Source organism: Carettochelys insculpta, chromosome 28 (assembly GCF_033958435.1).
Source record: "Carettochelys insculpta isolate YL-2023 chromosome 28, ASM3395843v1, whole genome shotgun sequence".
In the NCBI taxonomy this organism is placed as follows: Eukaryota; Metazoa; Chordata; order Testudines; family Carettochelyidae; genus Carettochelys; species Carettochelys insculpta.
The window spans coordinates 3,807,723-3,832,597 of record NC_134164.1 but is presented as its reverse complement, the minus strand read 5'-3'; the positions used below and the strand labels follow the sequence as shown (position 1 = coordinate 3,832,597).

Here is a 24,875-nt window from a genome sequence, read left to right as displayed (position 1 = left end):
GTCAACGGGAGAAATTCTCCCATCAACCTTCCTTTGTGAGGATGACCAGGTAGGTCGATTACAGATAAGTTGATCTGAGCTACCCAATTGCCATAGCTGGAATTGTGTGTCTGCAACTGACTTAACTTCCTAGCGTAGAGCAAGCCTCAGTAATTCCGTTTAAGAGCCCATTTAAGTTAAACCAGTGCAAAGTCTCTGTGTAGACAAGGCCTTGGTGTCGGACAATTTGTTCTCTCATCCTACCTTTTTCCCCTACATTTGTCCCTTTCCCAACCCTACTCTACCATTAGGCCTTTAAACTCTTGGATACATGGGTTTGTTTGTGTCTGATGGGGAAATGGGCATGACCAGAATAGGATTCCGCACCTGTGTTGAATACAGACCTGCTTGTGTGTTTGTGATCATATTGCCATTTAGCAGCTGTAGCCAAGAGGATCAGGGTTGCTAACCATCAGTAAATTCATAGACAGTCCAGAAAAAAGAGCTAAAATCACACCTCTCTGAAAATCCCAAAAAAATGGAGTTATCAGTTAAAAAACTCCAAGCTTTCCAGTGAAGCTGAGGGGTCCCTCCCTGTTGGCCTCCACACAAGCTCCACACTGTAGGGCAGATCCAGGGAGTCTACAGTTCCCGGGGCAGGGGTGGAAAGGGGAATTCTCCTGCTGGGGCCTCCCTCCAACCTGCTGTGGCTGGCTAGGCTGCTCAGCTGAGTGGTCACTGATGGCAGTCCTCGATTCCAACCACACTTCCCCTCCCAGGGTGGAAGAAGGGCCCAAAAGGGGGATGGTTTGGGCCAGAGGGACTGTAACAGGAATAGGATTCTGTCCACATGCATGAGGAATGTTGTTCCCATTTGTCCTTTTGAGCCCTCTTTATATTACACAAGTGCATGTCTGTAAAACACTTTGGTTGTCCATAATTCTTCTCTACACTGGGTATAAACATCATCTGAGCAGTTGGCTGAAAGAGGATACAGGTCCCGATTTTACTACAAACAAAAGAATGTCTCCAGATTGCAGCTGCTGATGGTCATGCTGTTAGAGCTGTGGGAAGATGCCACAGGGAAGGGCTTGGAAATGGCAATCCAAAAGCATTCCACTGAAATCCAGGGGGCCTTGCTCTTATGTGTGCCGAGATAGTCGAGTTCTGATGAGTCCGAGGTCTAGCAGGGGAGTTTGGAGAGCAGGATTCCAAGAACCAATATTCAACCCCAGGATTCCAGACTCCCCTGCTCTAACCACTAGACTGTGCTCCCCTTCAGAGCTCAGCTACCTCAGTGCAAACCTGGGACTGGATATTTGTTCTCACAGGCCTCTCATCCTGGACAGCCAGACACCATCTCTCATGATCTCTTCTTGGGCTGTGTGTGGGATACTTCCCCAAACCTCTACCTGTGATGCCCGCAGGAAAGGTGATCTTTCCCATGGCCCTCCTTGCCCTGGGGGGGGGAACAGACACTCTCCCACGATCCTGTCTGCTGGGGAGGAGGGAGGCTAGATACTATTTCCCATAATCCTCTCTGCCTTAAGGGGGGGAGGTTTAGACACTATTTCCTATGACCCTCTCTGCCTGGGGGAGGTGGGTAGACACTATTTCCCATGATCCTCTCTGCCTGGGGGGGGGGCTACCACTATTTCCCATGATCCTCTCTGCCAGGGGGCGGGGGCTAGACACTAGTTCCCATGGCCCTCTCTGCCGGGGGGGGGAGAGCTAGACACTATTACCCATGATCCTCTCTGCCGGGGGGGGGGCCGCGAGACACTATTACCCATGATCCTCTCTGCCCTGAGGGGACTAGAAGCTTTCCCACACTCTTCCCCGCCTTGGGGAAACAGAGACTTTCCCGTGATCCTCTCCGCCCGGGTTAGTCACTATTTCCCATGAGCCTCCTCGCCCGCAGGGAGGAACGTCGGTGCGCAGCCCCCGTTTCCGGGGGAAGCGGTCCCTTCCGGTGCGGCCGGAAGCGGCGTTCCCAGGGTCCGGCGGGATGACGGCGAAGGGGGCCGCGCTGCTGCTGCTGCTGCTCCTCGGGGCAGTGGCGGCGCCCGGCCCGGTGCGGGGCTCGCAGGGGGACCGGGAGCCCGTGTACCGGGACTGCCTGGCCCAGTGCGAGCGGCGCAACTGCTCGGGGACCGGTCTGAGGCACTTCCGCTCCCGGCAGCCGCTCTACATGAGCCTGACAGGTACCGCCCGTTGGCTCGTGGCCGCGCCCACGGCCTGGTCGCCCCGCCCACACGCTGCCCTGGCCACGCCCATTCCTTCGTAGGCCCGCCCACAAGCGTCAGCCCCGCCCGCTGACGGCTGCCACGCCCACACGATCTAGCCCCGCCCCATACTCCTCAAGCCCCTTCCCCAGTATCGGCCTGGCACCAGCCTCTCTCCTGGCACCAGCAGTGACCCCCCCCGCCCCCCACGGTGCCTGGTCCCCCTCCCTCTGCTCCTCGTCCTCACCCTGCAATCCATCGCTGGTCCCTTGTGCTGTGGTATCCCTAGATCCCCTTCTCCCCCCAAGCCACAACACTGCTGCCCCCAGCATCCTCTGCAGCCTCCCCGCTGCCTGCCGGGATCCTTGTCGTCTTCTTGTAATCACACGTGCGCTGGTCCCCCAGGCAGCAGCACAGGCGTGCTCTAGCATTCCCACTGCCCCTGCCCCACACGCCCCCCCCATCGGCTGTGAGACCTCTTTTCCCCCAAGCCACAACCTGCCATCAGCATCCTCGGCACACACCCCTTCCCTCCACCCAGGAACCTGTTCTCCCAGGTTTCTTCTTTCCCTGCCTGGAGCCTGTTTCCCTTGAGTCTCCTGGTCCTTGAAAGGGAACAGGTTCTGGGATGCCTGATTGAGGTGGCATGAGGAGAAGTTCAGGCGGACAGCTGCAGTGAGTGAGCCAGCCAAGGCGGGTGAGGTAATATCTTTTATTGGACTAACTTCTGCTGGCGAGAGAGGCAAGCTTACATTGAGCCCTTTTCGGATCTGGGAGAGGTAATCAGGGAGTGGTACAAAGTATCGAGTGGAGCAGATTGCTTAGCATAAGGAGTAAACATGTCGTCAGAGACCATTCAAGGTGAAATGGGCATTCAACACCTTTGCTGTAGCAGGACAAAGGAGGGGTAGTAGGTTGTAGGTTGTTGTAATGTGAAATAAATCCAGTGTTTTTATTAAGGCCGTAAATTTTAGAGTCTAACTCATTAAAATGTAAGGCCTTCCCTCTAATTTTTTGCTCTCATGTGGAATGAATTTGTTCCGTGCACCAGTATGGAGATGGTGTGTGTGTGTGTGTGTGTGACATCGTCTTCATGTTGGCGCACCAAACAAAATTCATGTGATAGAGGTGGGGCCAAAGGAGTTGGCGTGGCAAGTTGGATCACAAGAGTGTGAGGGCTCTGGAAAGGTGTGGAGGGTTAGGGTGGGGGCAGCAGATTCGGGTGTGGGTGTGTGAAGACTTTGGGGTTGGGGGGGACAGGGGTGAGGAGTGTGGAGCACAGGAGAACGCTACAGTAGGGCGAGAGGATTCCCTCTAGTTTTCTCTCCCTGCAGCAGCACCTGGGCTGGGGGATGAGGTGCTTCTCCCTGCTTCGGCAGCTCCAGGGCCGGGGCAGCAGGATAAACTCCCCTCCCCCAGTCTGGCAGGTTCAGGCTGAGCCTGGGTTTGGGCTGGGGGAGGGGTGCCACAGTGGGCCAGTTTGGGCCACAGGAGGTGTGCCCTGGCCGCAGCAGGGTTGGGCTGAGCAGAGGTGGAGCACTGCAGCAGGGCATGTTGGGGCTGGGTTTAGGCCACCCCTCCTCTGGCTGCGGTAGGTAGGGGGGCTGGCCAAGCTTGGGGCTGGGGTAGGTCCCCCTTCCTGGCCACTGCAAGTCTCTGGGTGGTTTCCCTGAGTGCCTGTGTGCTGCTAACTAGGCTATTGCATGGCTGTGCAACTTACAGAGACCGTAAGAATCCAGGCCAGCATGAGAGAAGTAAACATGTCATAAACTGATCCCGAGGCAATTGGGAGGAACTAGCTTTTCCCTGTGGGTCTCCTTGCTCTGTTTTGAATCCTGTGCCTGTGGTCAGCTGCTTGGCTGCCTTAAAGGTGTCCTGTTCACGAGAGTGATAGATAACGGAGGATGCGTCTGCACTGCCCACATTACAGCGCTGCTGGAGGGGCGCTCACGTGGCAATAAAGCAATGCACTAAAACTTTTGTTACCTGGGGGGTGTGTGCGTGTGTTTTCACAATCACAAATGGCCAAAGATTTAGCTCTGAAAGTGGCAATGCAGACGCAGCCGGAGAGATACCATGAGAGAGCACGAGTGACTGAAGTAAATCAGCACCAGCCTTTAACACAAGTCCTGTTGCCTGGGGGAGTGGGGTGAGGTTTTATGGGACTGACGGGGCCATCTAAATCCATTCCAGTAGTAAACGTTGTGACCCTCTGATCTGTTGTCTCTTTACTAGTGGTTGGGACGTTCTCAGCACAGTTCTAATAGACAGGTGTCCCCATCACACACACCACCTCCCTGTTTGTCCTGCTTGTTGGTAGGAGTAGGGAGGACTAAATGGGCTGCAGAGACCAAGCTTTTCCTAGAGGGGTGGTTGCTTCCTCTTCAGACTGAGGTGTGCAGGTATAGTGTCTTGTAATGTTTGTCGCCTGCATACCTTAGTCTGAAGAGGAAGCAACTACACATTCAGGACAAGTGTAGTCTCTGCAGGGTATGTTTACACAGAAAGAAAACCCCCTGGCTGGCCCGTGCCAGCTGACACAGGCTTGTGGGGCTCAGACTCTGGGTCTATGCAGATTTCTGGCTGAGGCTGAGCCTGGACTTCTAGACCCTACAAGGATCCCAGAGCTTAAGCTCCTGCCAAACCCCAGAAGTCCACGTGGCAATTAAATGGCCCCACAGCCTGAGTCCTGCAAGCCTCTCTACATGTGCAGGCCAGCCATGGGGTTTTTCTTTGCTGTGTAGACATGTCCCGGGTGAACCAGAAGAAGGGCCTCAGAATCCAGAACTCTCAGCTTTTGCCTGTTGAAAATCATATACTCAGGTTCCTTGTTTACTTGTGCCTGTATCTTACTGCAAGCACATGAGAATAGCAATCAGAAAATGCCACCTAGTGTCATTGCCCTCAGCACTGAGGTCAGTCCTTGATTTCCTTGTACCTTAGCTTAATGCATATGCAGAGCAGGAGACACTGAGCAGGGATAGTCACACCTGCTCCTGCAATAAACACCTGGGTGTTGAGCTACATTTCTGTCCCACCCACCCAGCCGGTTGAGAATCGGAGCAACCTGATCTGGTAAAATAAACTGGACTTTGCATTGTTGTCACCTCCTAATATATGGCTCCTTCTCCCCCTCCTTGTGTATCTTTCAGGCTGGACCTGCAGAGATGACTGTAAATATGAGTGCATGTGGCTTACGGTGGGGCTCTATGTCCAGGAAGGTTACAGAGTGCCTCAGTTTCATGGCAAGGTGAGTGGTAATTTGGCACAGAGCCATTTGGCTCCTAATCTTAACTCTTGTGTTGGGTGCTGCGGCCATCAGATTGCCACTATCTTTGCCTGGTTTGGCAAACTACCAGCTGTTGATTTTTGGGCCAACCCTGTGGCAAGCGAGTCCTGTCATTTCAGGGAGCTGCTTGCGCCTTGCTGATGGTGCTTGGTTCCAGATCACCGTGCTACCTGTATCAGAGAGGGAGCCGTGTTAGTCTGTATCTGCAAAAACAACAAGAATTCCTGTGGCACCTTATAGATTAACAGATATTTTGGAGCATAAGCTGTCATGGGCAAAGACCCGCTTCAGCAGTTGCATCTGACGAAGTGGGTCTTTGCCCATGACAGCTCATGCTCCAAAAAATCTGTTAGTCTATAAGGTGCCATGGAACTTCATGTTATTTTTGCATCCTACCTGTGCCATGATGTCCTTTGCTTCATAGAAGATGGTGGCTTGCTTGGTACCGCTACCAGCCTGCCAGTGCAGTGGAAGGGTAACTTATTGCTTAGAAACTAGTCATCTCCTGTGAAGTTCTCTAGTCAGAGTTTCTCGCTCCTTGATCTCTGCATGAGAAACAGGATCTTTCTTACACGTGAGCTGCAAAACATGCAGGTGGTACCTAGCACGTGGAAAGCAAGGATGGGCTGGGAGCCAGTAGACCTGGACTTAACCTTCTACCACAGCTCATCGCAGACTTTGGGGATACAATTTTTGGCCAGGTTTCAAAAGGGCCATCTTGTTTAGGGCCTTGTGTGTATCGTTTTTTAAGGGCCCACTGAGAGGCACAGGGCGTATTTTTTTCACCAGGGTGCTCCCAGCCCTCCTTGACTTCAGTTGAAGGCATTGGACTCTCTGCATCCTCTGAAAATCTGGCCCAGTATGCCTTAGCATGAGCCTCTCTCTCATCAGAGAGCTTCAGCCTTAACCTCTCTGAGCCTAGTTTCCCGCATAAAAAGTAAAAGTAAGAGTGGGGATAATATGAACCTACAGGGGTTTTATGAGGCTAAATCATTAATGTTTTCCCAAGCTCTCTGAGAGCCTGGCCTCAGAAGTGCAAGAGAGAGGCAGAGCATTCTGAATTATTTATTGTTTTCATGTGTGCGGAGGTCTCCCACAGAACATCCTGTGCGGACGTGTTTTATAAAGCTTCTGAACAAAACCATTCTTTCTGTCCTCGGTTAAAATCTGCCAGCGCTTCTGGGCTCACCGGAGAGGCCCGCAATACTATTTTCTGGCACATCCCTGATACCAGGCGCCACCCTGTGGATCCTATGATCTCTCTGAATGGCACATTTCTGTTAAACTCAGGGGAGCCAGGCAACTGCTTAGAGGCTCAAAAAATTTTAAACAAGATTATTTAACCCCCCTCTAGTCTCACCCCTGCTTCTGTGCCAAATGCCCCAGGTAACCTGGTGGCATTAGCACGCATGTCTGGGTTTGACTTAGTTCTGATTTCAGCTCTGATGCTGTTTCCATTTGGCATTCTGAGGAATGTAGAGAGAGACGGGGTGGGCTTGTCCCGTTCCAAGTTCCTGAACAGCTTGAGTCTGTGGCAGAGCCAAAGAATTCCTTGTATGACCTTGAGCAAGTTGGTCTCTCTCTGCCTCTTAGCTGCCTGCAAAACAGGGATAACCTCTCTCCTTTTTTCCTTCTTTATCTTGTCTGTTTAGATAGTAACCTTTTCAGGGCAGGGGCGGCCTTCCCACATGCGCATACAGCAGCTAGTATGTGTCGGGGCTGATCTTGTTGGGCATGTATAGGCATTATTATCATGTAGACCTAAGTAAATACATAGCAACAAATAGTGTTTGTAGAGTACCCCTCAAAAAGCTTTATAAGCTGCAAGAGAAGAGTTGGCTGGAAAGAAGAAGACGGAAATGACCACGAAAGGAGGTGAGGAGTAAACACAGCTCAGATTTGTGCCTAGAAGGGCGCGTTTTGACATTTGTTTTTCACCTGGCGCTCCTGTTTGGCTGTTCAGGAGGGTGGAAGGTTTAACTCCTGCCACCAGTGGCTGCCAGGAGGGAACTGGAAACATGAATTTGTTTTGTTAACGGTGTCCCTTTTCTCCCCTTCCCCATTTATTTTTAGTGGCCCTTCTCCCGCTTCCTGTTTTTCCAGGAACCTGCTTCTGCCTTTGCCTCTTTCCTTAACGGACTTGCCAACTTCGTGATGTTGACTAGATACAAAGCGTCCGTCCCACCTTCATCTCCCATGTACCACACCTGTATCGCGTTTGCCTGGGTAGGTAGCTTCACAGCTGGTGGGGTGTGTCTCATTCCTTTCCTTCCTCTTCCCCAGCTGCTTTGTAGAACTTCCTGGTTTGTTTTGCTTTGAACAATGACTGCTAATAACAACTTGGATGAAAAGCACCCTCTCAATGACAAAGTGATTTGCAGAAGGGGTGGCTAAACTGCTGCCATCTCTGGGGTAGTGTGCAGGAGCCATCTGACAGCAGAAGGGATAGGGAGGAAAGAAGCACTTCAGATCCATTGAAAGAAGCACTTCAGATCCGTTGAAAGCGAGAAGATATTAGAGCGGGGAAGACTACAGTGGCCCCCGGAGGAGTTTCTCCCTGAACGTGAGACTCATGTAACGGGGCTGTCACTCTCAGTGGTTTAAGTTTTTTAGGATGCGCATCCCTGCTAAATGATAGCAAAAAATGCATTGGCCTTGATCCTGAAATGTGACATTGCCTGGGTTCACCCCTGCATCTGTGTGGAGCCCCGCTGTCTTCAGCAGCACTTCTGGCAAGGGGTGGGTCAGCCAGTTGCAGGTTTGGGGCCGTTCTCGGGAGTGGAGCCTTCTGCTTGCTGGAATTCGGTCTTGGAGGCAGATGGCTGTGGACTGCTCGGGCTGGTCTGCAGTTCTCTCTAGTGCCCAGTACAGGTAGGCAAACGTCCAACATGTGTCCTGTTTGCATAAGCAGCTTCTGTGGCTCTGGGGACTGGACCAGATTTTGACCCTCTGCTTGTAAATACCTGGGAGAACAGTTGCGCCAAGAGGAGAGTGTCTGGAACACCTCTCCAAGGAGCGTCTCTCCTGTGACCCGACCTCTAGAGCTGAGCTCCAGTGACACTGGGTACATAGAGAATTCAAAATGAATCCTGATTTATCCCCAGGGCTCTCAGTGTGCTGACTGGAGAACCCGACTGGGGCCTCAGCTGTAAAAAGCTGCCATCAGGGCATCCTTGTAGTGAAGAGCCTTCTAAGGCGGAATCCTCCACAGGCCTGTTGTTAATGTATCCCCAAGGACTAGAGGGGAACAGGGAGTTTTAAATAAGAATGGCCATACTGGGTCAGACCAAAGGTCCATCTAGCCCAGTGTCCTGTCTGCCGACAGTAGCCAATGCCAGGTGCCCCAGAGGAGGTGAATCGAAGACAATGATCAAGCGATTTGTCTCCTGCCATCCATCTCCCGCCTTTGACAAAAGGCTAGGTACCATACCTTCCCCCTTGCTAATAGCCAGCTATGGACCTAACCTCCAAATATTTATTGAGCCCTTTTTTAAACTCTGTTAGAGTCCTGGCCTTCTCAGCGTCCTCTGGTAAGGAGTTCCACAGGTTGACTGTGCGCTGCGTGAAGAAAAATTTTCTTTTATTAGTTTTGAACCTGCTACCCGTTAATTTCATTTGGTGTCCTCTAGTTCTTATATTATGGGAACAAGTAAATAACTTTTCTGTATTCACTTTCTCCACACCGTTCATGAGTTTATATACCTCTATCATATCACCCTTCAGTGTCTTCTTTTCGAGACTGAAAAGTCCGTCTCTCTAGCCTCTCCTCATATGGGACCCGTTCTAAACCCTTAATCATTTTAGTTGCCCTTTTCTGAACCTCTTCTAATGCCAATATATCTTTTTTGAGGTGAGGAGACCACATCTGCACTCAATCTCATTCATGGGCATTGAAAAATATAATTTCCGCACCACGGGGGCTAAAGGATGTGAGTGGGAATCCTGCTTGGATGGGGACTCTTCATGGACTGCACAAGGGGTTATGTCCATCTCTTCATTGCATGAGATCAAAGCAGGCAAAGGCACCTCAAGGTACCATTTGATCTCTAACATAGGCCATAGAATCTCACCCAGTCACCCCGTATTGAACCCAATTACTTGTACTTGGCTGCAGCATCTCTTCCAGAAGAGCATCCCGGCTCGATTCAGAGGTGGTTAGTGCCATTTGTTAATAACCTGTACTGTTACGAGACTCCATGAGGAGGTCCTCTGAGATGGCAGCAAATCTAATGTTTCACCCCAAAGTTGAAGCTTTTAAAAGGGCGAGTTGGTGGCTCAGCAGAAATAATTCCTGGTTGGTGGCTCGCCTGCTTCTAGGACAGTGAAAGCAGTGTCCAAGGGCTTTCCGGGCAACTGCCCTATGTCCCTGCCACAAGGCGAGATAGATGGGGGAGTACTCTGCTCAGGTTTCCCAGACACACAAGGAAACGTGACCTTGCCCACAGGGGATTATGAATTCCCCTTGTGTATTGTTCCCAGCTGCACGTTGTAGAATACTGCCCTTGACTTAACAATGAATAGTGCTGTGTGTGCGTGAAAGAGAACAGACCCTTGGCTGTCACGGCTGGAGGCTGTGAATTGCCATTTTCACGCAGCAGATTAACTTGACTCACTCTGTGTTGTTGCGTTCTTTGGATTGCAGCCTCCTGGACGTGCCTGTGGTGCTGGGTTATCAGCCCATTCTGTGGCAGACTAGAATAGCATCCATGCTTCTCCCACAGGGACAGTAGAAGTCCTGCTTAGCATTCTGGGTTCCCTTGGAAAATTGCTTGTTTTAATCCGCCGCGCCACATACTTCTGGGTTTCGCCAGCTGAATCAGGATTAGCATCCTCCAAATGAATCACCTAACTCTGGCTCGTGCTTGCTCCTGAAAGCAGGACGTGCCTCCCTTTGTCTTTGGCAAGATGACTGTGCTTCACTGCTCCAGCTTTCAGCACTGTGTGGTTTGATAGGATCAGTTTTCATCTGATTAAACTGTGTTTGTTTCCCGGTTTATTAACTTAGCCTTTACCTTGGTTTTCCTTCCTCCTTGAAATGCACTCACAGCTCCCCAGAGGGTTTTGTTCACCCTTTGTTCTTATTCTTCCATAACCCACCTGTCATCTAGGCCCTTAAATGTTTCATCTCCTACCTTTAACCGCCTTGTTTGGCCCTTTCACAGTGTCCCCATTGATTTTCTCTTGTGAGTTTGTGAATACCAGGTGGAAGGACTTTTGCTCACTGGGTTATTTGTCCTCAGTAGCCGGGGCTCTGCCACGTCCCTTACAGCTGGAGCTTCCCAGATGCATTGAAGTTCCCCTGGCCCTCTAAGTCAGGATTCTGCCTTCCGGTGCACTCATTCTGAAAAACGAGCCTTCCTCTGCACAGGAGCCTCACACGAGTGAGGGCTGACCTGCCTGAGGTTCCTAAATCACCTGGGCAGTAGCACCCAAAACCCTCTATTTCTTATTCATGCTTGACACTTCTCACACTCTTGCCCAACATTTTCCTGTGCCCCAGGTGTCTTGGGTGGGGGCGCTGCTGCCTCCCCACCCAATTGGAGGTCTGTCTCTGGCCCTCCCCATGGCTGATTGGCAGGTAAGAAGACCTGAGCATGCTCAGAGCACACCTGTGGGATCAGGCTCTGCTGGCGAGGTTGAAGCATCTCCACCAATGCTCCCGCTTCAGGGCTTTGGCTTGAACTAGGGCATCCAGCTGCTGTTGGGCAGTGCCAGGGCTTTGCAAATGCCGACGGCTAGAAGCGGCGATAACTAGGCAGCAGAGGAGTGGAATGCCTTTGGCACCTAAGATGTGGATTTAGACAGCCTTGTGCCTCTTTGGATGCTTGGGCACTTTCTAAGGATCTGTGCCAGGACTGTTGTGTGCATAAGCCAGAATGAGACTTGATGTGGGGTGGTAGAATCTGTTGTCTGCAGAGTTTTTGCACCTTCCTCTGCAGTGTGGGCTGCTGGTGCCAACCAGAGATGGGTTACTGGACCAGCTGGACAATGGCTCTGGTCCGCTCTTGGGAGTTTGAAGTGTTTTAACACTGTGTGGGCCAGCTGAGGTTGATCCCCGTGTCCCAGAAAATGACCAACGTGTGCTGACATGCTGTTAAACACAGCAGTGCTCCTGAGAGACAAGGACTAAACCGTGTGTAATACGGGGAGGTTAATGTGTTGTAGCACTGCCTAGCTTTCCAAGTGCAGACCCCTTTCGAAGTGCAGACCCTCCCCTGTCTTGCCATGGGAGATGCAGCCACAGTCCTGTGCCGGGGAGATGGCAGCTGAGCCAGGAGTACGTGGTGTAGGAAGTTAAACTACGTCTCAGCAGAGGCATTTATGGGAGTGCCACCAAGCTCTGGCACCCTTTGGCTCTGCTTATCAAAGCACCTGCAATTGCTGCTGTGGGGCCGGCGAGGCGCTGTCGATATCGAGCAATGGCCGTTTGTTTATCTCCTGAGCACTTGTGCAAACAGCTGCTCCGAAAGAAGGTTCGGTGCTCTGTGAGCTGCTCCCAGGCCTTGCTCCGTGCCTCTCCAAATCTACGGTCGCGGCTCTCCAGAGAGCGAGTGTGATGGGATGTTTAGTGGAACCACAATACAGATGGACAATTGGCAATTAGCTAGTAGCTGTAGTCCTCTGCCTCAGCTAACAGGGATGAAGTATGGCTGCTCTGCAAAGGGAAACCAGAGTCTTGCTTCTCTTGGCGTACACTGGGTCCTATTCCTCACTGACTTATTCCACTGACTTCTCGGAGTTGTGAGGGGAGGAATTTGGCCTGCTCTCAATTACCACTTGGGTTCCTGCTGATTTTTAAGAATTCTGCTTGTCTTCTTCATCCCATGTGGAACAGTCTGCAAAGTTTGTGCTCTTCCCCTTCATCCACTCCTCACGCTGCACAGAACTCCAGCTGATACCTACGCTGCAAAAAGCAACCCAGAGCAGCAAGCCCCAAAGCTAGGCTCTGCGGAGGAGGGCTCATGCTACAGTGCTAAAAGTAGCACGCAGAAGTTCTTCCTCAGACTGGTGCTTGGGTTCTGAAACCTGCAGCCCTCCCTGGATTTCAGAGCCCGAGCTCCTACCCCGGGGCTCTGACCTGTGCTTAGATTTTCTTTCTTGGTGATTTGGTCAGTTTCTGGTTTCTTTAGTTCTACAGGATGATTAATTTCACCCTAGTGATTTAAAGCTCCAACCTGTGTCTCTTAGGAGCGTCTTTCTAATCTAGTAATTGGAGACACCTCTGAACTGTTCCTCTGTTCTAGGTCACTTTATTTAGATAGTGTCAGCATCTGTCTCCCGCCCCCCACCCACATCCCCATCTGACAAGGCTGAGCTGCTGCAGGTTTATGCTTCATAAAATAAGAAAAGTTGGTCGTGCTCCCCTTGTTGAAGCTTCACAGTGGCTCATGTGCTCGGACGTCTAAAAGAGTCAAAGGGCGCGCGCGCACGCGTGTGTGTGTGTGTGTGTGTGTGTAAGGGGGAGGGGTCTGATGAAAATCTCTGGTATGTAGCCCAAGGCTGTTGATTTAATAATGTTATAACCCCTTTTTTCCAGAGCTCCTTTGCTTGCAGGGATTAAAATGTTGCAGAAGAGCGACTGGAAAAAATGGGTGTTAATTGCGCACCAGGAGGCGTAAAACTCTTACATAAGGTAGCAGGCACCGTGCTGGGGGTACAATGTGTTTTCACCTAAGGATCACAAAGCTTTCTGCAGGCATTTCATTAAGCTCACAAAATCTCTGAGAAGCAGGTATTATTATTGCCGTTTCAGCTGTTTAAACAGAATTGCAGTAAATGTCACCAAGGAGTTACGCCTCAGTTCTGGTTTATTTTTAAATATGTATGCTGTGGTGGAGAGAAACAAAAGTAATGAACATCTCAGAATCAGGTAGAAATGAGCCTAAAGGAAAGTAAAAATATGTATACACTCCTAACTAGTTTAAGGAGCTTGGTGCTCTTGTAGATTTCACCCAGAGGGCAGGAGAAGATGCCCTAATCATACCATAAGGCACGGGCTTGATGCAGGAATGACTGGCTGAAGTTTTGTGGCCTGCAACATGAGAGGTCAGATTAGATCATCGTCACAGTCCCTTCTGGCCTTATGTGTCGATGAAAGTGTTCTTTGGCAAAGGCTGGTGCTGTAGGCCAGGTTAGTACCTGAGTTATTTGTCTGCAGTTCTGTTGGCGTTCGTGGTGTTATGGGTATACGCAAGCACAGCCCCATCTGTTAAACAGCATCTCTGGTTAAATGGAGCCTGGGCTTTTTCCAAATTAAAGGGTTTGTCAAAAGTCTGCTCCCAAGTTATCCTTTCGTGTGCGGTCTCAGATGACGCAGTCCCCTGTGCCTCTCATCTACTGTAGCTCTCTCGGGCAGGGGCCTGTCTCCTACAGAACGTCTGTCTGCCTCTTTCTTAGGTTTCATTAAATGCTTGGTTCTGGTCTACGGTCTTCCACACAAGGGACACGGATGTAACTGAGGTGAGTGTTACTCTGCTGGGGGAGCTTTGCATGTCCTGGCAGTTGAGGATCTGTGATTAGTTTTGCCTCTTGCACTCTGCAAGGCAAACCCTGTCTGTAAATGGGGGTGGGGAACACTGGGCTGGTTTGGTGTCTGCTGAGCTGTGGCTGAGGGAGACCTGCCTTTGCCAGCGTAACATTCTAAGATGCTAGTGTGAAGTTGGGAGACTAAAGACTGGGATGCGGGGAGCTGGTATGACCGAAATATGGGTCTAACAAACCCGAGCAGCCAGTGAGAGGTGTCAGTGCTGTGATGTGAGAGAAACCTACGAAAATGCGACCCTAACGCTGCTCACTTCACCAGTTCTCTCTTACGCTTGGACTGTCAGCTCCTGGGGAGGGGACTGTCTCTTTGTTCAGGGTATGCCCAGCACCTAGCTCAGTGGGATCCTGGGCCGGGAGTGGGGCTGCCAGATGCTACTGTCATATAAATACCAGAAATGGGCACCTGGCAAGGCATTGCATTCACTCTGGAGTTACTTACTGGCTGCATATTTTCTTGGGTCCCGTTGTCTCCTGTCCATCTAGGCCCCATCCGGGAAGGCGCTTAGGTATCTGAAGTTAAGTTAATGGTACAGGTTGAAGCTCTCTAGTCCAGCATGCTCTCGTCTGGCAACATCCATAAACCAACGTGATTTCAGCTAGCTAGACACCCACTTCTCATGGGTTTTGACAAGTTTCCCGTGGTCCCATAAATTTTGTTTCCAGCCACCAGTCCTGGCTCTCTGTGTTCTGTGTTGTTGTTATCTAGCAGTAATTTACCCCTAAACGTGATCTAATTGCCCAGTAAGCAGTGGGAGTGTTGGTAATGCTGCGAGACAATGTCGACCTCCCATGGTTCAGAAAATTCTCTCATCCAGCACCGGGCTGGTCCCGAGGATGCTGGATTAGAGAAGTTCAACCTGTATTACTTGAATGCTTGAACTAGTAAATAAGTGCTTTGGTGGATTGGGACCATTGACTTCCTGTCTTTCAGGGTAGACTAGACTAGATAGAAGTGTAAATCTACTCTTACTGGTAGATAATGTCTCCATGTATGGCCCATTTATCTTCACGGTGTGCCAGATCCTCAGAGTACGTCATCAGGCAAACTGCTAGTGGATCCTGAGTAAGGATGGAGTTAAATCCTCTGAAAACTAACCTGATATTGTTGTCGCTTTGTGCACAATGTATGTTTAATGACTCTTGAATAGCAGCAGAGGTCAGTTCCGTTTGTGGAACTTTTACAACCTCTCCGTGACTCCCATCAATGTCTGTCCTGTCCCCACTCAGCTCTCATTGTTGCATCTACCAATAACCTAACCAGGCCTCTTATCCCCCAGAAAATGGATTACTTCTGCGCTTCCACCGTCATCCTGCACTCCATCTACCTGTGCTGCGTCAGGTGAGCGTTCTACGTTCCCTGCCTCCCTGAGGTGATGGGCGTGTCTCTGCCCTCACAGCCACAGAGTTGGCTGGCAGCCCTGCAGCTCAATAAGTTGTAGCCTGGTGTTTACTTTCCTCCTCCCCTCTGTGTGCCATGAGCACCTGAATGCTGCTTTGTTTAGCCCCGGAGCTGGGGAGTGCCTGGTCTCCTCACACAGAGGGGAGTGTGTCTGAATGTCTGATAAGAGACATCAGCGTTGCTGCTTCTGAGCATTTGGGAAGTCAAAGAGAGAGACCCATCATAGAACTGTAGGGCCCGAAGGGGCCTGAGAGTTCATCTCCTGTCTCCTGCAGGATGTGTGACCTTTCTCGGGTCAGCCACGCCCAGAAGAGAAGTAGCCGGCTGTAAGTGCCAGTGAGGTTTGTAGCACTGAAGCAGGCAGCTCACGTCCCAGGGCTTGTGACGGCTTATTGCCATCAACACAGCCCAGAGCATTGCACCACCCTCCAGTGTATGAAGTAAGCCCTGGCGTACCGTCGGGTACGGAGAGGCACTGGTGTATCTGGGTCAGGAAAGTGAGCTGCGAGAACCATGGTAGTTAAGAAGCAGAAAGACTTGTGAGTTTGCTCAGTGCTGCCCTCCAAGGGCAGAGCCATCTTCTGCCGGTCGGGGCATCGGATACTAAACTGCTTCTGTATGTCTGAGAATATAAAGCCAGAAGGAACCTTTAGTCTGACCTCCTGCATGGTACAGGCCACTAAATTCCACCAGCTGCCCAGCTGTGAGCCACGGCAGAGAAATGGAGGTGCCACCAAGGCCCTGGGTTGGGGGAGTGTTTTGTTTTATCCCTTTCCTGTCTCTGAAGCATCAAGCATGGCCATGCCTGGAGCCAAGCACTGGCCAGGCTGTGGTCCTGAGTGCGCTCTCTCTCTCGGGGCTAAGCTGGCTGGTTCTTGGTCACTTGCTCAGCATCTAACCAGTGGCCATGTGTGGGGCTGGGAAGGAGTTTTCTCCCAAGTAAGATTGGCAGCGAAATGGGCAAGTCAGAATGGATGGGCTGGCATCCCTTCTGGCCTTAAAGTCGTGGACTCTGACAGGTGGGGACAGGTGCGTGGGTGGGTGACTCTCCAGATCTCCTGGGGTGGTAAAGGTGAGAGGTGACCCAAGCTGTAGGTGCTGGGCCAGAGCCAGTGGCACATCCCACAGGAGCTGCTGGAATTTGAGAGCTTCTCGGTTTCCATTGTAGGACCCTGGGTCTGAAACATCCAGCCTTCGCTAATGCCTTTGGGGCTGTTCTGATCCTGTGCCTGGCCTGCCACGTCTCATACCTCACGCTCGTGCACTTTGACTATGGCTACAACCTGGCCGCAAATGTGGTGATCGGTGAGGCCTGGGAGGAGGGGTGGGGGCGGGTTTGGGTAGTGGCTTGTATTGCTCCGTGGACGGGACTCGGAACGAACGTGAGCAGTGGAGCTGAATGCGAGTCCCATGTCGCCTGACCTGGGGAGCCGCCGCATGCTGAGTGTCAACCTGCAGCCTGGATCTGGGACTGTGGGGCACTTGGAGAGTCTGGGTTTGCTTTCTGGAGGTGCTGTCTCCTGGCTGCCCCACTGCTGGGGAAGAGGGGCTGCTGCGTTCCCTGGGACTTGGCAGTTGATTATCTCTGTAGCACAAGGAGCAGGGTGGCTGTTGATCTGCTGAGGCTAAGGACTGCAGCTGCCGTGGCTGGTGAGATTCACCAGCACAGTCATGAACATGGTGCTAGTCCCAATTCCCTTAGTGTTAGTAGAAAACACCCATTTCCGAAGAGCACAGCCCCACCTCCTCAGCCGTCTGGCTGCTTCCAAAACCAGAGCAGCGTCAAAACGCCCGTCTCCTGGGTTCTAGTCCTGCCTGTGCCATCAACTTGTCTTGTGGTGTCGGCCCGGCCGTTCTCCCCCGGTAGCTCCGTTTCCCGCTGTCCCCTGCTCTCACGTGAATTGCGTGTCTCGCCTTGCGTAGAGCCCACACGCCTGGAGCTGAGTGTTGCGAGGATCTGTTTAGCTGCTTTCGAAAGGGTGACTTCGCAGCCCTCGTGGCTCTTCAGGGCCATTTGAAAACGTGGCTCTGGCGTGTTGTAAAGGCTCCCAGCCAGGAGGGCAGCTAGAAGGCTGACGGGGCTGTAGGTGGCTGAGAGGGAGCTTGTGTGCCGCTAACCCCTTCTAGCTGTGCTCTGTTTCCTTGCTGCGCTGGCAGCTGGGAGGCCGCCTGTCCCTGTGTCAGCTCTGTGGCACTGCAGGATCAGCCTTGTCCTGACTGGGGCCTGTAACGCATCGCAGTGCATCTGCTCTGGACGGTGGGGCATTGGGACAAACTTGGAGAAGCAAAGCGACCCAGTCTCTGATTGGCAGGCAGCCTGGTATGTCCAGGAGGCTGAAGTGGTGCAGGGGCAGGTGACTGTGAGGCTCGGGAAGGAACAGGGCAACAGGAAGGTACAACGGGAAGGTTGCCCGTTGTGCCTGGAGGGGAGAACAGTCTCCTCCCTCCAGTCCCTGTGGAAGTGCCGGGGATGCACCCTGGCTCTGAGAGCTGCCTCCGCAGCTGCCTTGAGGGTAGCAGGGGAGAGGGGAGCTGATGACGCAGCAGCGGCACGTTGAAACGATGCTCCCATCAGCATGCAAGTGAAGCCTGAGGCATTTATGGGGCCTGGTCACTACAGGGAGGTTCGGTGCCCTTGGGCTGGCGGCACATGTCCCCCTCCCCAAGGGTGAGCTCGGCCTTTGGGGAAGGGGTGGAGGTGGGACCAGCTCTGGAGGGGCCTGGTTCTGGATCATGAGATCTGTGAGAGGAACTAAGTGCACAGAGACGCTCCAGGAAGGGGGAGGAAGCACGCGGCTGTGGGGTAAAGGAGGGGAGCAGTAGAAAGCCGCCCAGCCCCAGACCTGCCCCTGTGACCCAGAGCTCCTCCACCCTGTACCTTTTGCCTTCCAGGCCTGATCAACCTCTGCTGGTGGCTGGGCTGGTGCATCAGGAACCAGCCGCGTCTCCCGTACGTATGGAAGTGTGTGGTGGTGGTGCTGCTCCTCCAGGCCCTGGCGCTGCTCGAGCTCCTGGACTTCCCGCCGCTCTTCTGGGTCCTCGACGCCCACGCCACCTGGCACTTCAGCACCGTTCCCGTCAACGTCCTCTTCTACAGGTCAGCCTGATGCGGGAGCCGTGTAACAGCTGTCCAGGCGCCTCCCTCCACTCTCACCAGCCCGATGGGGCTGGGTTAGGCAGAGCCGCGCCTGGAGAGGCTGCTCTGGATATGCTAGAAGGCGCTCTCCTTTCCCAGCGGGAGCTGCCTCTAGCCTTGGGCATCTCAGCGAGTAGTGGCAGAGGCCACCGTGGTGAGTTCGGACCGGTGGCTCCTACCAGCTGCCGACACCGAGAGCGGAGAGGAAGGGAGATCGTGGGGTGAGGCTGCTGGAGACAGCAGCCTCCCTGTTTGAGCTTAGACAGATCGTTTCATGTCTCAGTGCCTCGGTTTCCCTACCTCCACCCTGGGGATAAGGACGTGGGAGACAACACAGAATCACAGGGCTGGAAGGGACCTCAGGAGGTCGTCTAGTCCAGCCCCCTGCTTCAAGCAGGATCAACCCCTACTAAGTCATCCCAGCCAGGACCTTGTCCAGCCAGGACTTAAAAACCTCAACCCCCATCTGGTCGGTAAAGTGCTGCACCTTTGTTTATGAACGAAGCTGTTATAAGTAGGACTATGAGTGACTTAAAAGGGATCCCTGGCTCTCGGCCTGAACATAGGGTCAAATTTTGCCACTCTGCATTGGACCCCTGGCCTAGACAATGCACAGGCCCCTCAGCGGGAGCGTACTTCTGCCCCTTTAGTGCCGCTCTAGCCCATGTAGCCTAAACCGGTAACCCAGCAGGGCAGCCGTACGTGCCAGCAGCACAGGCACAAACGTGGAGCCGGGACTTGGAGCCGTCAGTGCTTTCAGAAGGAGCAAATGTCATGTGAGCTCATTACGGGTAACGAGCTAACAGGGTGTGAGCACTTGGAACTAATTATGCGAGTGGTGCCCTTTCGAGCACGGCTCACGGAGCCAGGCCCAGCTGCTGCTCCAGACGGGCTCGCAGAAGTTCGTGGCTGCCCGAGGATGCGCCCTGTTTCGTGCTGGGGAGGCCTGTTCCGGGGGCAGCGGTTGTGCCCAGTGGTTCAGGAGTCTCATGGGATCCTACCTCTGGCCCCCACCCCACTCCCCTGCTCTCTCCCTCCTCAGGATCTGCCTTTGGACATCACCCACCCACCCTGCCCCCCAAGCCCACCCAAAGAGGAGGTGCGTCTCCTTCCCAAAGCTCCCCCACCCTCCCTGGCCCAAACATCAGCACCATCTCCTGGCACTTTCTGATCTGAGTGCCAAGGTCAGTGCCAAAATCTAAGGGGGATCACAAACGTGTGGGGAGGGGGTGGCTCAGCTCAGAGCCATGGCTGGTGTAGAGCTGACTTCCCGCTGCTGAGGACTGGGGCTCCCGGTAGCTAACAGAAAAGGGTGGGTTCCGAGTGGGGCTGGTGGCCCAGGCTGTACTGGAGGTCAGGCTGGTTAGTCCTAGAATCCTGGGCCTGGAAGTCACTGAGTCCAGCCTGCTGCCCACAGCAGGATCAACCCCAACTCCGTTATCCCAGCCAGGGCTTTGTCAAGCTGGGACTTACAAACCTCCAGGGCTGGAGATTCCACCACCTCTTTAGGTAACACATTCCAGTGCTTCACCACCCTCCTGGGGAAATTGTTTTTCCTAATATCCAACCCCACTGTTCTCCTGCCATGGGACTGACTCCATATCCTCCCCCCCCACCCCCAAAAGACCCTTTCCTTTTGGAAATTAGCCCGTCCAGCTGCAGCATTCTCACTGGAACAATGCGGGCTCAAATTGGGCGGCTCCTGGCCAGAAGCCCGCAGCGCCACACCGCCTCTGACTCGCTCACGCTGGTCTTGTTCTCCCTGCAGCTTCCTCCGTGACGACAGCCTGTACCTCTTGAAGACGAACTCAGACTTCATGAAAATAGACTAAAGTGAGTCGGGGGAAGCCTGCCATGCGGGGAGGAGTCAGTTTCCATCGGGGAGGGCTCATCGTGCGAGATCTGAGCGTCTTTCCCAGCAGCACTTGGGATCTCCAGTCAAAGCTGTGCACTTCTCTGACCAGAATCTGTGTCCGTGCCATGCTCTGCTCTTTCTGCCTTCTTCGCCTCCTGGGTGAACCGTCACCCTCTGCCAGAACTTAGCTGGTTTCCTCTTTTTTTTGCCTTCAGAAGTTTTAATTCTCATCCCATGACTCGTTCCATTAGAACATCAACCATCCATCTCACCCACGCGCTCCCCCGCACTCGCTGTAATTAACGCTCTTCTATGCCACCGGGCAACGTGGTGTGTTTCCGTTTCCACTCTTATGAAATCTGTTTGATTCCTGGCTCGCTGATGGATTTCAGCCTATGTGGGAAGTGTCGGTGAACCGTCTAGGGACTTGGTAAACACTATGGACGTCCGGTGTGGCTGCCCAGCAGCATAGGCTGCTCGTTGTATCGGATTCACTCATCCTCTGAGAACAGAGGCTGCGGCTCTAAGCAGTGACACCCCCTTCCGCAGTTGCGAGGAGGTGGCTTGCCCAGGCTCTGGAGCGCTTGGGGTGTACGTGAGAGCTTTGCTGCGTGGACAGAGGCGCGGTTGAGATGGGGTGTTCGGTGCTGTCTGTGGAAGTGACAGCACAGAGTGCAATGCCAGTTCAGTGCTTAATTTTTCTGCTTCTGGACAAACCTGCTCTGAATTTTTGCAGGTAGCAGGTGACCCCTGTGTGCCCTTTGGGAAAAATGCCCCTTTCCTGCGACGGGGGGATGCCAAAGGCCCTCCCCCAAAATCCCTTGGCCCGGGCGTGGTGTTTGTCAGCCTCGTGTTGCAGCCACCATCCGTTCTGGCTGGTACGTGCTGTGAAGGTTCTCCCTGGGGCACTGAGTGTGCCGAGAGGGGAGGTCTCCTGGCTCTCTGTGCAGCATTTGCGAGGAGCAGATGGAAATCAGAACAGCAGCATTGCTGGCACCCCCTTTGCTGTTGCCTGGGCCAGTGGCCTGCTCTGTGTTACGGGATGAAGGCCTTAATGTCTACAGTGAAATTCTGTGCGCTCCGGGCCCGGCTCGGAAAGGCAGAGACCCGGCATGCTGCAGAAAGCTGAAGGGCTCAACAAGTGCCTTCCTGATTGCCAAGGGAAGTTAGTGAAGCGGACCCTTGCTCATCGGGACGTGCCCTGTCTGGGGCTGTGTTGCTGTGTCACCGCTAGGTGGCGAGCGTTGCCAATCCATTCACCTTTCCAAGCTCCCCACCTCTGGCTGGCCGAGGTTTACAGCTGGCCGGCTGGGCTTCCTGCAGGCAAAAGCCAGAGCTGTCTGACATTGGCGTGCCCTCGGCGAGGGCTTGGGACATTGGCTTGGAGAGCGTGTCTGCGTGCTTTGTTTCCTAGAGAATCGTGCCCTGTGTCTGAATGGGCCCAGCCGGCGGGTGACCCAGGGAGAGGCGGCTGAGCCGTTCCTCGTTCTGTTCAAGGCCTGGCGTTACTCCTAGCCTGTCTGGGGCTGCAGTGTTTGATTGGAGGGGGAGGTCCATGGAGCTTGTTAGCAAAACTAGAGTTAGTTCCACTGTCCAGCTTGCGGGGGGACCATCACACTCGTTGGGAAATGGGCGTTGGTTTTGTTGGTGCAGCCCCGAGGAGCTGCCAGTGCTGGGCGGGGCTGCTTGCCCAGCCCTTGGGCGTCCAGCAAGTCCCTTCAGCACTGGTGGGATTTGCTTACGTGAGCAGTTCCACTGGCTTAGCTGGGGCTGTCTAAGGCCCTGATCCAAAGCCCTTTGCCAGCCAGGGAGAGATCAGACCATCGGTGCTTGGTGATGGGGCTGCAGAGCACAGACGTTTGCAGGGACCAGGCAGTCGAAAACGTGAGCCAAGCTGGGAAGACCTGGCCAGTGGCTCCCTAGAGGACTCCCGTTTTATGGTGACCTCGGCTTGAGTTCAGTGGAAGTTGGAGACTGGCAGCGTGCTGGTAACCGCAGAGAGCTGGGAGCGGAGGCTGAGCATGTCTGGGTGTGTGTTCCAGATGTAACTGACCGTGTACCATTAGGTTTGCCTGGGAGCTGGGCAGATGTCTCTCTGTCTGCCCCCCGTCTTTGTCTTATAGTTCACAAACTAAACTCTGGAACTCAGCACGCCTGTGCCAGCCTTGTCCTGGTGATGAGGAAATGTTTTACCCCCCTGTGCGTTTCTCCCCGTGTTCTGCGTGTGCGCATGTGTTTCTCTTCTGCCCTCCTTGTTCAGCCTACCGACCGCATTGCTGAGTAACCGCCCCAGTGCCCTGGCTGTCCTCCAACTCGAGAGCTTGAACCTGGTATGCACGCTTCCTCCCAGAGAGCCTGGACCAAGCAGGCCACTGGGGACCGGAGCGCACAGCTCTGCAGAGCTGTGTCAGGAGCAGAAGGAGGAGTTGTCTGACTCAGCAGCACAGCATTGTTTGGCTCATGGAGAATGCCCCGGCTGGCCAGCTGCTGGGGCAGGGAAACCTCCAGGGTGAGAGTGGGGAGGGGACGGGAGGGGATGCACTGCGCAGGAAGCGCCATGCCCACGCAGGGGGGCTGAGCAGCCAGGGCCTGGCTCAGAGTTGGCTCAGCAATGGAGGCACTAGGCAGGTTGGCTTTGGAGCCCTGGGTCTGGAAGTTTGATGACAATGCATAGGGCAGGCGCTGACCGTTGTCTCAGCTGCCTCTGAGGTCACCAGGGGCTTCCACTGGTACAATAAGGAGGCCTGAGAGGCCCAGGTGTCGTCTTCTTCCTATCGCTTAGACACCTCTGGGCTTCCACAGATGGATGGGGCTGAGGCTGTGGCTGACATTCCCCCTCCTGACACCAGCTTCTGCTCCATCCCCAGCGGCTGGCCTAGCAGGACTTCCTCCAGTTCATGGTGAGCCAGAAGCCCTTCTCCCCTCTTGCTCCAGGCCTTGGCACCTGCTCGGCAGGCCCAGGGCTCTGGCCTTACCTTTCCAACCAGCAGCCGTCTCAGGGCCTTGCCTTTATTCCAGCCTGGGCTGCACCTGTGCTCCCAGATCTCCCAGGTAGCGTCTCTGGAGGAGAAAAATGCCCAGCCTCTGGTTTGAAAGGAGCGTTCTTGCTCCCTGTGTGCGCACCTCAGTAGGTAACGTTCAGGCCTGTTTCAAATGTCCTGTCGCACTGGGAGGGCTTGACCCAGGAGCCCCTCCCGCCTCTCGCTGCCTGCTGAAATACTGCACTCTAGCGGGTCAGGGGCCCTTGGTAGGAGGGTGACAGGGCTGTAATGTGGGCTTCCCTGGGAAATTGTGGATGACGAAACCAGTGGCTGTGTGCGCCAGGGAGGACAACAGGTGATTGTACAGGGAAAGCAGCTGAGGTGTTGGGGTGTGTGTGTGTGTTGGTTGTACAGTGAAAGCAGCTGAAGGGTGTGTGTGTGTGTGTGTGTGTGTGAGTGAGTGAGTGAGTGAGTGAGTGAGTGAGTGAAGCAGATCCTGGCTGTTGCCAGCTTCTCATTGACACAGCCCGGGGGTAATTTTAGATCTGGAAACCAAACATCCCATTCTGCCCAGCTCCCGGCCAAGGCAGCACATTGTGTACCCGCTCGCTGTCTGTTCACTCTCCTGCCTGCCCCCAAAGGCTCGCAGCAGTGTGGCGTTGACTGTGCCAGCCCCTTCGCCTGAGCTCAGTCACAGAATTTCCTCAAGGTGACCCAAATGTGCTGGTGGGGGGGCGGCTGCTGTGCCGCGGGGGGGGAAGGGGCGAGAACAGATCTGTGGGTTCCTTTTGCCTCCTCCTCTTCCGAGGAGATTTCCTTTTCTGGTCATACAGGTGATGGCTGGGGACAAGCTGCATCTATCACGGGATGTGCAATCATGGTAATGAGGGAACGGGGGAAGGTTTTCTAGCCCTGTACAGCCCACACGCGTGTCACTGGAGGGTGTGAACGTGACTAACCTGCACCCGCTGCGGTTTCGCTTCTTAAAGGGGCTCTGCGGAGTCTGATCGGGTCCTTGGGGACTTCAGGCAAGCCGGCAGTGCAAACGCACACTGCCCGGCGTCTTGTCCTGGTGCCTCAGAGAATAAAACTGTCATTCTTCTGATTATCTCCATGTCCCGCACCTGTTCTGGTTTGGGCTTCCCGGCCCCGTTTCCACCTTAAAGAAAAACCACATGGAGTTGCCAGAACTATTAATAAAAAAAAAAACTTTAATCTCCTGTGTGCCTCGAATCCTCGCTATCGTGTGGCCCTTGCATGAGGAGCTATCATGTGGCCCTCGAGGGAGTGAGGAGGGGAGGGTGAGGACGTGTTTAATTCCAGCCCAGGAACCAGCCATTTCTAGCCAGGGGCCTGGTTCAGGAGTTACTGTCTGGAGGGGGGATTCTCTTGGAGCGAGGGCGAAATGGAAGCCGGAGTGCAGGTAGGGGCAGGGGTCCGGCTAATTTTTTCACCCACCTGTGGAAT

General features: G+C 53.6%; 2 protein-coding genes across 12 annotated transcripts in view; one reads left to right on the top strand and one right to left on the bottom strand.

Moving 5' to 3' along the window:
* Nucleotides 1-24,875, bottom strand: part of ERBB2 (erb-b2 receptor tyrosine kinase 2) — a 71,735-nt gene that overhangs the window by 46,272 nt on the left and 588 nt on the right. For 2 of the 6 annotated variants that reach the window (XM_074978675.1, XM_074978674.1), the window contains exons 1-2: nt 24,368-24,843; nt 23,403-23,487 (exon numbers count right to left, since the gene is read on the bottom strand). The gene's annotated coding sequence lies outside the window, so the exon portion shown is untranslated. Of the gene's footprint in view, nt 1-23,402; nt 24,844-24,875 lie in introns of those variants that run through there. The other 4 variants (XM_074978677.1, XM_074978676.1, XM_074978673.1 and 1 more) reach the window with 3 other exon arrangements.
* On the top strand, nt 1,804-23,409 carry PGAP3 (post-GPI attachment to proteins phospholipase 3). Of its 6 annotated transcripts, XM_074978680.1 has the most exons (8): nt 1,814-2,183; nt 5,357-5,454; nt 7,567-7,719; nt 13,891-13,953; nt 15,315-15,376; nt 16,605-16,741; nt 18,329-18,533; nt 20,341-23,409. In XM_074978680.1, exons 1-8 carry the CDS (start codon nt 1,988-1,990, stop codon nt 20,402-20,404), a joined length of 978 nt encoding a protein of 325 aa, XP_074834781.1. In that variant the 5' UTR covers nt 1,814-1,987; the 3' UTR covers nt 20,405-23,409. The 6 variants fall into 6 exon arrangements, with proteins under 6 accessions (XP_074834780.1, XP_074834779.1, XP_074834785.1 ...); XM_074978682.1 differs by lacking the exon at nt 16,605-16,741 and having other exon boundaries at nt 1,807-2,183; XM_074978679.1 differs by lacking the exon at nt 16,605-16,741 and having other exon boundaries at nt 1,804-2,183; nt 7,597-7,719; nt 18,329-23,409.